This window comes from Urocitellus parryii, chromosome 1 (genome assembly GCF_045843805.1).
Source record: "Urocitellus parryii isolate mUroPar1 chromosome 1, mUroPar1.hap1, whole genome shotgun sequence".
Lineage (NCBI taxonomy): Eukaryota > Metazoa > Chordata > Mammalia > Rodentia > Sciuridae > Urocitellus > Urocitellus parryii.
In genome coordinates, this window is record NC_135531.1 from 180,400,733 (window position 1) to 180,412,700 (window position 11,968).

The window sequence follows — 11,968 nt, forward strand, 5'->3', positions numbered from 1 at the left end:
GAAAGATAAACCTTAAAATTATGTAAGCTGTGTTTTGTGATGGAAATGTAGCCATCCAGCAGCCATGGGTGCCCTGTTCATACCTCCGTGGACGCCAGAGAAGAGCACACAACTGCGTATTTCTTAGGAAGCAGAGGCCAGTCTCACTTGACGCCTAGAAACTTGACGCTCATCAGATCTGAGCATAGCCAGAGCCGGCCCTGCTGCCCGCTGTCTGTCACGTGGAAGGAAGTCCTGGTCCCTGTGCGGTGTCAACCCTCTCCCATCTCTTCCCTGCCTTCAGCAGGTGAGCTGCTGGGGCAGTGAAGGACTGGTCACAGGACAGCTCACCAACACCTCCACACACCCACACACACCCCTTTTACCCTGCAGCCATCTCAGCAGCATCCCGGTAAGCACATGGGCCCTGCATCCCTCTGCAACTGTGGGAAGGCACAAAGAGAAGCTGTGTCTTCACCAAGGGGCTGGCTGCTCTGGACATCCCCAACATGCCCCTGCTCACCTCAGTCTGGCAAAACACGGATTTACAGTGAGTCTCATAAGTGCTTCACAAATAATGCACTTCACAGAAAGTCCCCGGAGCCTAGGGCACTGAGGGTTCATGCCACACTACTACTGAGTGGCGGCCAAGTTGGGAATCTGCATGAATTCCAGGGAATTTAGAGAGAAAATGACACAAAAGTGTTCTGTTTTCAGATGATAAATGTGTTTACAAAAAGATGCCCTTCACGTGTTGCATGTACACCTTTTTGACAATCATGTACAGCTTACTCCCAGGACCTTCTCTAGGACCCTCTTCAGTGCCCCTTTAACCTCCTCATTCCTCAGAGTGTAAATCAGAGGGTTGAGCACGGGCGTCACCACTGTGTAGAACAGGGAGACAAACTTGCCCTGGTCCTTGGATCGGCTCCCGGCCGGCTGCAGGTACATGAAGATGATGGTCCCATAGAAGATGGTGACCACCAGCAGGTGGGAGGAGCAGGTCCCAAAGGCCTTCCGCCTGCCAGCAGCCGACCTGATCCTCAGCACGGCCTGGGCGATGTGGCCATAGGACACCAGGATGAGCGACAGGGGCAGCACCAGGAACAGGACGCTGGCCACAAAGAGCTCAGCCTCGTTGAAGGTGGTGTCCACACAGGCCAGCTTGATGAGCACGGGGACCTCACAGATAAAGTGGTCCACGCGGCGATGCCCACAGAAGGGCAGGCGCAGGGTGAGGGTGGACTGTACTAGGGTGGTGGTCAGTCCACTGAGCCACGCGGCAGCCGCCAGGGAGTGACAGAGGCGGGGGTGCATCAAGACAGTGTAATGGAGGGGACGGCACACGGCAACGTATCGATCGTAGGACATGACAGCCAGGAGGACACACTCGGTGGACCCCAGTGCGAGGGAGACGCAGAGCTGAGCCACGCATCCGCCATAGGAGATGGTTTTGAAGGGATCCCACAAGTTGACCAGGAGCTGGGGCACGACACTGCTGCTGAAGCTGAGGTCCAGGAGGGACAGGTGGGAGAGGAAAAAGTACATGGGTGTGTGCAGTCGGGGCTCCAAGCGGGAAACCAGGATGATGGCAGAGTTCCCCAAGGTGGTGAGCAGGTACAAGGCCAAGATGGTCACAAATAGAACCCTCTGCAGCCGAGGGTGGTCCGAGAATCCCACCAGGATGTAGCCTGCTGGGCCGCTCTCGTTGACACCCCTTTGCATCCACATCCCCACAGGTGCCGAGGCACAGCTGGGAAAGACGGCAGGCCCCACCAGGTCCCTGTGCCTGCCACCTCCGAGGAGGGCGCTCATGGGCGGCTCCCTTGAAGCAGGCAGCAGGTGGCTGGGCTCTGTGTCCTGGTGTCTGCCTCTGATGGTGTGGGGTGGACTGTCCAGGTCTTGCCATCCAAAGCAGAGCAGAGGGCAACTCGAAGGTTTTACAAGTCTGGAATAAACTAGATCACCTTTCCAACTTATCTAAGCCTACTCCTGTTCGTCACTGTCTTCCTGGTTACAGAAAGGTAGAGACTGAGATATTCCAACTAAAGACAGAACCTCAGGTCTTACTTTAGCACTTTTCAAATAAGGGGAATAAAGTCTGTTTTTCGTCATGTCCAAGTCTAGACACTAGTTATTCAGGTTTACATGGGTGAGAGATGCTGGGTTTGATTTCACTAAGTAAAAGCCAGCTCCTGAGACTTGGGTGACCTGGCAAAGACACCGTCTGGGGTGGTGGAAGCTCTCTCCTGGCCTCACGCCACTCCCCGCCTCCTGCTTCCCTCAGTCCTTGCTTCTTGGTCGTGTGTTCTCACATTTTGTAGCCTCCCTTTTGAGACCAGGTGCCTCTGGCCCCCACACTAGTTTTCCTGGGGACATGTCATCTCTGTGATTTTGACTCCCTTCTTTGGGGACCTTCGTACTGTAGGCACTGGCTCAGGGCACAGGTGCAGAACAACATTCCTATCACCAGAAGCAGCTAGGAGGAGGACGCTGCTGACCACGGCCAGTCCTTCCTGCAGGCCACAGCTACCAGAAGGACTCCTCTTAGCAGAGAAGTCGGAGCTCAGTGGTGGAGCACTGCCCAGCATGCATGAGGCTTCTGTCCCCAGTGCGGCAAAATCAGAAACAGAGAAAAGAATTCTTTACTGGTATGTACGCCTGAACCTTTGTTCTTATGAAATCTTTGGCAAAGGAGAGTTTTGGTTTTTAATGCTTTTTTAAATTTTATCTTGTTGCCTTCAACAAGGGGCATGTGGCTCTTCAGAATTGTTTGTGAAATTCACAGAGCCAGGGGGAGCCACACACAACAAGAGTGCCCAGCAGAGGGATGGCTGAAAAGTCACCCCTACCCCGCAGTGTGCATCTCTAGCCTTCCCAAGCGAGTTCACTGCGGTGTGGTCAACTGGTGTGAGGGTCACGTGACTCTCAAGGGAGGAGGGCACAAAGGCCTGGTAGAAGAGGCCCTGCTGCTCCAGTCATACCTCAGAGACACTGTGACTGTGCCACCCACCTGAGCTGCACTAACCCTGTGCATGTCAGCAGGGCTCCACAGCATGACAGCTGGGCAACAGGGAAACCCCGGGCATCAGGCAACAGGACCCCCTTCTGGCTGCTGCACCACAATCTGACCATCACAACATGGAAATGCCCACAGCCTCCTTATTGTCTGATCCTGCTCCCCCCACCTCCCCGCCCTAGGAAGTGCACGCACTGCATGGGCTGTGGTGAAAGGGGTGTTGGGCCCTAATAAAAGTCCACTCATAGGCAGCACCGGAGTGTGGACCGTGTTCTCTCTAGCTTGTGTTCATAAAACCAGATCACTAAAAAAAAAGTTTCATGCCCAAATTTGAAGAGAGTATTAAAATATATAATTCAAAAGAAACCTATCCAACAGCCAGAGTATTCGCAGTTTGGGACTCCTGCTCAACAAAGTAAGATAATTAAGAAAAAATTATTGGAAAACTATCAGAAAAGAATTCTTGGATAAAAACATCTAAAATTAAAAATTTACAAAAGCCAACATAAATTATGGTTTGTGAAATTCCTAATAAAATATGGGGTGGGTATCCAATAGCACATTAGAAATGATAACACAGAATTAGCAATTGCAGTAGTAATTTTGAGGATGTTTCAGGAACAGTTTTAGGCTCCTGCCTCAGACGGAGGCTGGCATACAAGACCAACAGCGTACTGGTAACACTCTGTGCTTTGGTTGCAAAGCTAAGAAACCTGGGCTGCAACACGTCATCATTACATTCCTTACAGTAAACTTCATGGCCCTGGTATAAAAACAGACCCGTAGGCCAGAAGACCCAGAGCCCAGCCACTTAGACCCCATGAGATGTGGAAAGTGACAAACCCAACATAGTAAGTCCTGGGGAAACGGAGGGAAAGGAAGCCACTCACTGGGGACATCCATCCTCTCCAGTACATCTCCCAGGGACAAGATGAGCCCTGGGGAGGACAGAGCCTTCCAGGACTAGACCACAGTCCCTAGGAAGAAGCCCAACTATCTACCCTTCCACACATAAGTCCTTCTCAGTGACAGTACAGTGAGGCCCCAGGGGGAGGAGATAATACTGGCCTTTGATGCCAGACCCTCCATCTGGGCCACTGACCGCTGACCCCAGACCCTCCATGAGACACGCTCTGGCATTAATTAAGTCACCTATATAAGCCCAGTCCCCTTCTTTATTCAGTGGCTCATTTTCCATCAGGAGAGTGGGTCCATCAGGACCATGAATAAAGAACCATAAATAAAGTGGGTCCATTAGAACCGTTTCTGAATAAAGGCTTTTGGCTGATGTGTGAAGTTTTTGTTCATCCAGGTCTTTTTCTGCGCTAACAAATACTGTCAACCTATCCTTGACAAAGTGCCCAAACATGCCCTGGAGAAAAGACAGCCCCTGTGCCCACTGGTGCTGGGGATCTGGTTACCCAGGTGTAGAAGGATGGGACTCGACCTTACCTCCCATCCTGCACTTTGATCCTGAAAATGGATCAAAGACCTGGGAATCAGACCAGAAGCTAGAAACTCCTAGGAGAAAATGTAGGGTCAGCTCTCAGCTTGGAGGCAACGGCTTTGTCAGTAGGACCCCCAAGCTCGGGAACTTGGGATAGCCTTGGGTTACAAAGCCTCTTCCCATCAGACCATTATTAGTGAAGAGAGAGCACCCAGGGGAAAGTCTTGGCTAGCTGCTCTTCTGACAAAGGATGGATCTCTAGGATATACAAAGAGCTTAAAGTAGAAAGTTTTAATGAAATGAAATTTTGAAATTCAAAAGAAACACTTTGGGAGTCAAAGCTCGGTGTCCCTAACATACAGAGAGGTCTTGGAAAGGACTGCCTCACCTTGCTGAGCCCGGTGAATCCTGCAGTCAACTGCCCCTCCTCCAGTGCAGGCAGTCTCTGCCAAGGTCCAACAGGTTCCCCACCAGCCTCCATGGGGGCCACCTCCCTGAACTTCTGCCTCTCCTTCTGCTCGACCTGCTCTCCCTGGACCTCACACACACGCAGCCTGGGCCAGACACCATTGGGCACAGACCTTCTAAACTGGCAGCTAGAAGGACCTATTTGCCCTGGAGGAGTTCACAGAGTCTGGGCAGTCCACGGAGGGTGTCCTCCGGAACTCTTCTGGAAGATGCAGTTCTCTGAATCCCATGGCTGATTATTTCCCACCCTCAGAAATGACAAGGTGATGACAAGGTGGGGGTGGGGTCTGTCCTGAAACCTTGCCAGCATCGCTGTCCTGCCTGACTGGAACACACCACGGACAGCCCTCACTGAAGGGCTAGATGAGCCAGCTCCTCACACCACCCCTGCTCCTGGCCCCTCCAGCTGCTCAGACGGGCCCTTCCTGACACTCAGGCTGCAGTGACATGACCATCGTCCCTCTCAGCTCTCACCACCAAAGAGGCCATGTGAGTCAACACCAGACACAAGCTCCCATACCCTACCTGGTTCACGAGGTTGGTCTTGTTCTTGCCGAGCACCCTGCACATCACTGCGGCTGCAGGGCGGGTACCGGGTGCAGGCCACACGGAGCTCGCAGATTCTCTTGAGATGCCAACCCTGCCCTGAGCCATTCACCCATCACTCTTCTCTGTTTGACACTTTTCACTTCCAGAATCCAACAACAGAACATAAATATGAAGGCTTCTTCAAAGAAAAGAAATCCTGAACACAGCTGTCTCTTCCAAGCCAAAGAGAGAGAACTCTAGGCCAAAGGCTAACTAACTAGTTTTGCCTTTAACCAGAAAGCTCTTCAACTGAACTCAATGCCTTTTCCCTCAGAGGGCAATTCTGGGCTGCAGCGTGAGGGGGCATGGGATGGGGAAATGACAGGAGGGGGCAAAGCAAGCCTTTTAATTGTCTTGAAGGTGATCAGCACAGGGAGGGGGAGCAGGGGTGGCACCATCATTCCTGAGGAGGAGCATTGGGAAACAGTTCACTGCTTGCATCTGCTAAATCACACCTGGCCACTGTGATTGGCCCTGGCTGCCAACCTCTGGCTCAGGAGCAACCGCTCTGGCAGTGTCTCCAGCCACCTGCAAGGAGTGGGTATAAACAGACCTTCCCAGGTGGTGCCCGGGGCATGGGAACTGCTAGAGAGGACAGAGTGGAAAGCAGACCAGGTGTTCCCAGAAGGCAGCAGCGAGCGTGCCCTCCAGGGAGCCAGGCTCCAGTGCTGGCCCCTGGAGACCATGTTGGGACTGAGGCCTTCTCCCAGGAGTCCAGGAGTCGGACCCCCAGGTGGAGCATGGCCCCTAGTTAGGAGTAAGAGGTGTTGCTCTGGCTAGAAGCTGCTTCTCAGGCTGACTCTCTGCAGTAGCTCAGAGAGGGGCCACTGCTGAGCTGCAGGAAGAGGCTTCTTCCAAGAAAGATGAAGAGTGGGGTGGGGGGGGACATCAGGAGAAAGTGAGCAGCAGAGTGGCAGCCTCAGGGAGGCACAGCTCACTTGGGAGAGAGGAGGAGCACCTGTTAACACAGCATGGGTCCCTGGAAGGCTTAGACAATCACTATCTTTCTTCTACAGAAACTCAAACAAAGCTGGGCATGGCAGTGCACCTGCAATCCCAGCCTAAGGGGGCTGAGGCAGGATTGCCAGTTCAAGGCCAGCCTCAGCAGACCCTGTTGAAAGAAAAGAAAAGAAAGGAAGGAAGGAAGGAAGGAAGGAAGGAAGGAAGGAAGGAAGGAAGGAAGGGAAAAAGAAAAGAGAGGGCTGGGGACGAACTCCGTGGTACGACACTGCCAAGTGTGCGCAAGGCACACCAACACAGTCCAAACCAGAGACTCCAGGTCACAGTCCTGGAAAAATACCCTCAGTCATGGTCTCTGCCATCACTTAGGGGACTGTGTGAGACACCAGCAAACTGGGCATCTCCCAAGGCTCACACACAGCCGTGGAACACCACGAAGGGGTCCTCGGGGAGATGGCCACGCGGGCAAATCCCCCAGGAATCGGCCCATGGCTGCAGGCAGCTATGACTGAGGTCGGGCACAACAACATGGGGGGCTGTGGCACTGCGCACCCTCCAGGGCCAACTGCCCCTCCACAGGGCTGTGCTAAGGAATCCACACCCCTGTCCCTAGTCCTTCATCTACTCTGATGACACTTCAGCTGGCTCAGAGAAGCAAATATTTCCTGGAACACCCGGTGCTGCCCCTTAGCACCTAGGATTATTATGGTGTCAGGGAAAATGTGAATTTAACTTAAAGCTTTTAAATAGCTATGAATTTTTGCTTTATTATATTCAGAACAGGAGCACCTGCTTTCCCTTGAATAACCACTGACCTGAACCCCTCGTCAGAGAGGTCCAAGATCTCCATCCTGCCAAGTCCTTGACAATTAAAAGTTACATTCTGGGAACTAAGACTTTGGACACATGTGGCAGGCAGAGAGCACCAGAGTGGGAGACTCTTATTATGCCCCGAAGGTGGAACCTGGTCTGAGACCCACAGGTGTCCCACGTAGCTCGAGGATCACATGAAAGTCAGCGTCATTTGAGAACGAGTTTGCCCCAGTTTTTAACAACATGGATTTTTTTAGTGTAAACATATTAGAATTTTATAGGAACTGTGGGAACTGCAAGCACTCTAGAAATATGGTTATTCCCAAGGTACCAAAGGCACAGAGCAGCCAGCAGGTGTCCGGGAGAGCCCCAAGCACGGTGGGAATGCAGCGGGGCTGCTCAGGACAAATCCAGGTGTGGTCACATGCTGCTCCCGAGGAGTCCAGAAGGAGGGCAGCCCAGCCTGAGAATGGAAATGGAGAGGGAACATGGTCAGAGCCAGAGGGAAAAGGAGCCAAATGTGGGGAGCAGCTACTGCACATACCGTCTATGCTTCAGAACACGGCATGTCCAGGGTGAACTGAAATCAGTTCTTCCAGGACCAAAGACATCAGTACACATTATCTGGATAGCATAGCCCTTGTTGAGGGGTTTTAGTTCAGTTCAAAATTTCCTTCTTAAGATAAATGTTTGCACAATGTAAGAGAATTTAAAACTTCAAGTACCCTGACCCAGAATCGATGTGTGGGGCTCATGGGACAGTGGACAATGTTGATGTCACACACTTGAAAGGGAGTGAGTGCAGTATGACCAGAAGGCAGGGAACTCGGCAGAGGTTGACTCATGAAGGCTCACCTGCCGGCAGTGGACTTGACCAAATAACAGAAGAAACCAAGAGATTGAACAGTTAAAAACAGCCTCTGTCTTTTTAATCTCAACCAGGGATGCTGAGGACCGTGCTGACCATGTCTGAAAACTCCAAGAAGAGAGTCCACATAGTTGATGCTCTTCTTGTAATAGGGACCTGGCTCCTGTCTCCTGGCACCCACCTTAACGCCAGCCACTGGCTGCGCATGCCTGGCTGAGCGCCCTGTGAACACGTGAAGCACAGGGACTCTGGATGACGGGCAGTTCCACAGCACCCGGGGGAGCCTACTGACTATGGCCACTGCCCTTCACAGGCACCGAGGCCCGGACATCTGCAGACTCATGAACAACCTGATCTTGCTCTTCTCCAGATGCAGCTGAGGAGTGACTCCCCGAGACCTGTGTCCACCCTGAAGTTGTTCACTCACACCATCCTGCTCAGGATGAAAGACTGGCTGACGGTGTCTTTCCCTGAATGAGCAGGTTTGCTATCTCAGCTCAGGTTTTCAAAGCTTCTCTTTCATGCTATTTATTAGAATGGGCCTGCACCTGGTGTCCTGCCACCAGGATGCCACTGAAGTCACCTCCTCATCCCTTACTGCCTACAAGAATGTCTCCAGAGCATGGTGGACAATCTGGTAAGAGAACAGGCTCCAGGTATGACCCGCTTTCTGCATTTTAGTTGTGTTCCTGAACATGTCACTGCATGAGGTGCCCTGGCTGGCTCAGCTGGGACCTAGAGAGGAGCAGAGCTGTCCATGGGGACGAGGTGCATGATACCAGCCCTGTGGAGGGACAAATGTGTGCCAGTGAACAGTGATTGCTGTGCCTATGGGCACTACTGCCAGCTCACATGGCCTTCGCATGCTCGAGGGCACCTTACTGTCCCCTGGAGCCTCACCTGCAAGCTGCAACAGGAAGCCCCAGACAATCAGAGCCACTTCCTGCTCCCCAAACATTGAGTATGGCTCCATTGCCCCTCCCACCACGGCTGCATGGTGTTCCCTCACTGAACCCACCTAGGCATCTCTATAAGTCCTCTAAGACTTGACCCAAAAGACAGGAAATCTTTAGAGAGATATCACATTTCCAACTAGTTCTACGATATTTTATATTTATGCATTGCTAGTATCAGAGTGTCAGGAATCTAATGACTTATTTATCTTTATGCTCTTAACGTCTACCACATTCTCCAAAAGCATTTGCTAAGTCAAAGTGCTTATGGAGCACCATGCTGTTTCACTGGGCAGATGTGGTGACCATGCTGTAACACATGCAGCGAGCAGCTGGACAGACATGCAAAACGTGCACCCCTAGAGCTCCCTGAGCACCACGTGGAAGCCCTGCTGTTTCACAGAAGGAATGCATGCCCCACCTACCGTAGGCAGGGCAAGCTTAAAGGCTTATGCACAAAGGCACTTCTTGGACTGCTTACCAACCACGTTGAACACAGTGCTACTGCAGAGGACGGACATGACAGTGACCACGCCACAGGGCCTGAGGTCAGGTGCTTAAGACAGAAGCATAAAGACAACTAAGTGTATGTCTGCACACACTACAACAAAAACAGAAAGGGCATCTCAGCACTCACCTCATGGCTCCCATCCCATAGATGTGAATAGAGAGCTGTTTAATCCCATGTGCTGCTCCAACCACAAACACCTGAAAGACAGGTTTCCCTATGTTTAACTGCACACTCTGAAGTCGGATGAAGACAGACAGACAGACAGATTGGATGAAACACTGGAATTTGTCTCTCACTAGACATTATTTCAGTTAATTCATCCATCAACCTCTGTTGGACGCACGCCGTGGCCAGCCCTCAAGCTGGACATAAGGGGTGTCTTAATGAGTTGGCCACTGACTCTCTATTCATTATGAGTCGTGTGCTCCATGCGAGCCAGGCAAGCACTCTACCAACAGAGCCCAGCCCAGCCAAGAATATGAAATAAGAAAGCTGTGTGTGTTGCTGTCAAGAATCTTGTCAGAGTAAAGTAAAATTAAAAACAACAACAACAACAACAAGAAACCCTTCTCAGTTGCCTGCTCGTGCTGCATGGATGGGGAGAGAGCAGCAGCACTAACCCTAGCCCAGGGACCCACAAGGTGAATAGTGAAGTATAAATAACCTTCCCTCAGGGTGTCACAGGCCCACTCACCTAGCTTGTGAGAGGATATCATGTCCTTGGAAGTCAGTATCTATAGATAACCCCAACATGGTGGCATACGCCTATTATTTCAGCTACTGGGGAGGTGAGGAAGGAGGATCCCAAGTTCGAACCAGCCTTAGCAACTTAACAAGGCCCTGGGCAAGTTAGTGAGAGTCTGTCTCAAAGTAAAAAATAAAAAAGGGCTGGGAATGTGACATACTGGCAAAGCATCCCTGGGTGCAATCCCCAATACCAAAAACAAAAAGGGAGGTAAATGAAGACAGCATTCTGTTTTCTGTGCATCCAAGGTGTGCTGCCAAGAGGAGTGAAAGGTTTGCTATTGATGTCAGAGCATATGAACACCATGCCAGCAGAGCCAGGATCTGCCAGGGACCTGAGGGGACACTCGCGGAGGACCCTGGGCGCCAGGCTGCCCTAGAGGACACGACTTACACACCTGTCTGTCTCCACAGGGAGACGAGCAGGACTCGCTTTCCTGTGGTCACAGAGGAGGAGGCCCCAGGGTGGAGGTTGCCCGCCCAGGGAGGCTCTGAGGCAGAGTGGAGTTGGGGCCCAGGGCTGGCGTTCCAAAGTGCTCCATGCCACACACACCTCCTGGTGAAGGAAATAAGTGGGCACATGGTGGCTGGGGGATGCCACCTCTCGTCCTCTTAATCACCCTTGTCCTCTCATGTCCTCCTTGCTGCTCTGCTTCCCCTAAGCCATCTGTCCTGCTTTGAGCTGCAGCTCTGCGCTCCCGAGGCTGCATTGTTCCTGGGGTGCCCCGATATCTAACATCTGAACAGGGGCTTTGCCATGGTGCAGAGGGTGCTCAGCGTCACCAGACACCGCAGCAAGTCCTGCTTCAGGGGGAAGCTTCTGGACCCTCTGCCTTGGAGCAAGAAGGGGAGGGAGGCTGAGTGGGAAGGCACAGAAAGCTCAGCCACAGGCTCAATAATTGAGGACCACAGTGGCACTGAGAAATGGCGAGAGGGATAAAGTGCCACCATGGGAAGAGCAGCAAACCCTCTCTGCAGCTCTGGGGTCCAGGGATGTGGCCTCCTGTGGCCATTGAGAAGGCCTGCTCCAGGCTGTTTTCCAGAAGTGCAGCATGGAGGGCAGGGTGGGCTCAGGACCCAGGCAGGAAGTGCTCCTCTCCCTTGAGGGATGGACCCTTGGCGTGGAGCTGAGCAGGTGCAATCCTTGAGCTCTCGGGCTATACACCTACGTGTTGCCATGGAAATATCTCCTAACTCGCCCTGAAACCTGCTGACATGTACATGAATTGTACCTAATATGCAAAAACATGAAAGTCGTATGTGTTGACGGGGAAGCTGGTGTTTTGACACATGGACACTCTGTGTGTTTAAGTCCAATTAAACGTAACTACCTCCTCAAACATCTGTCACTTATTTATGGAGAACATTCCAAACCATTCCTCCTGGGTTCCTAAATGTCCGCTGTGTCTTTGCTCTCTGGGCACCTGTGGCAGCAGCTCACCAGAACTCACCCCCATCTCCCTGCAACCTAGTGGGTGTTGACCAGCCTGCCCCACCCACCCTCCCTGCCCCTATTGCCCCCAGTAGCCACCATTCTGACCTCACAACTTACCTATTATCATTGAATGTATGGCTCACAAGGGAAGCTGCTGCTTACCATAAAGGAGTCCTGTGGTCA

General features: G+C 52.1%; 1 protein-coding gene across 1 annotated transcript; it reads right to left on the reverse strand.

Annotated features, from left to right (window-relative positions):
* Positions 1–756: 756 nt before the first annotated feature.
* Positions 757–1,704, reverse strand: LOC144254719 (olfactory receptor 2G2-like). Its single transcript, XM_077798208.1, has one exon. It carries the CDS (start codon positions 1,702–1,704, stop codon positions 757–759), a length of 948 nt encoding a protein of 315 aa, XP_077654334.1.
* Between the last annotated feature and the right edge of the window lie 10,264 nt (positions 1,705–11,968).

Bases quoted from the DNA above. Each gene is read 5' to 3' on its own strand.
- LOC144254719 (XM_077798208.1), bottom strand. From the start codon at position 1,704: ATGCAAAGGGGTGTCAACGAGAGCGGCCCAGCAGGCTACATCCTGGTG.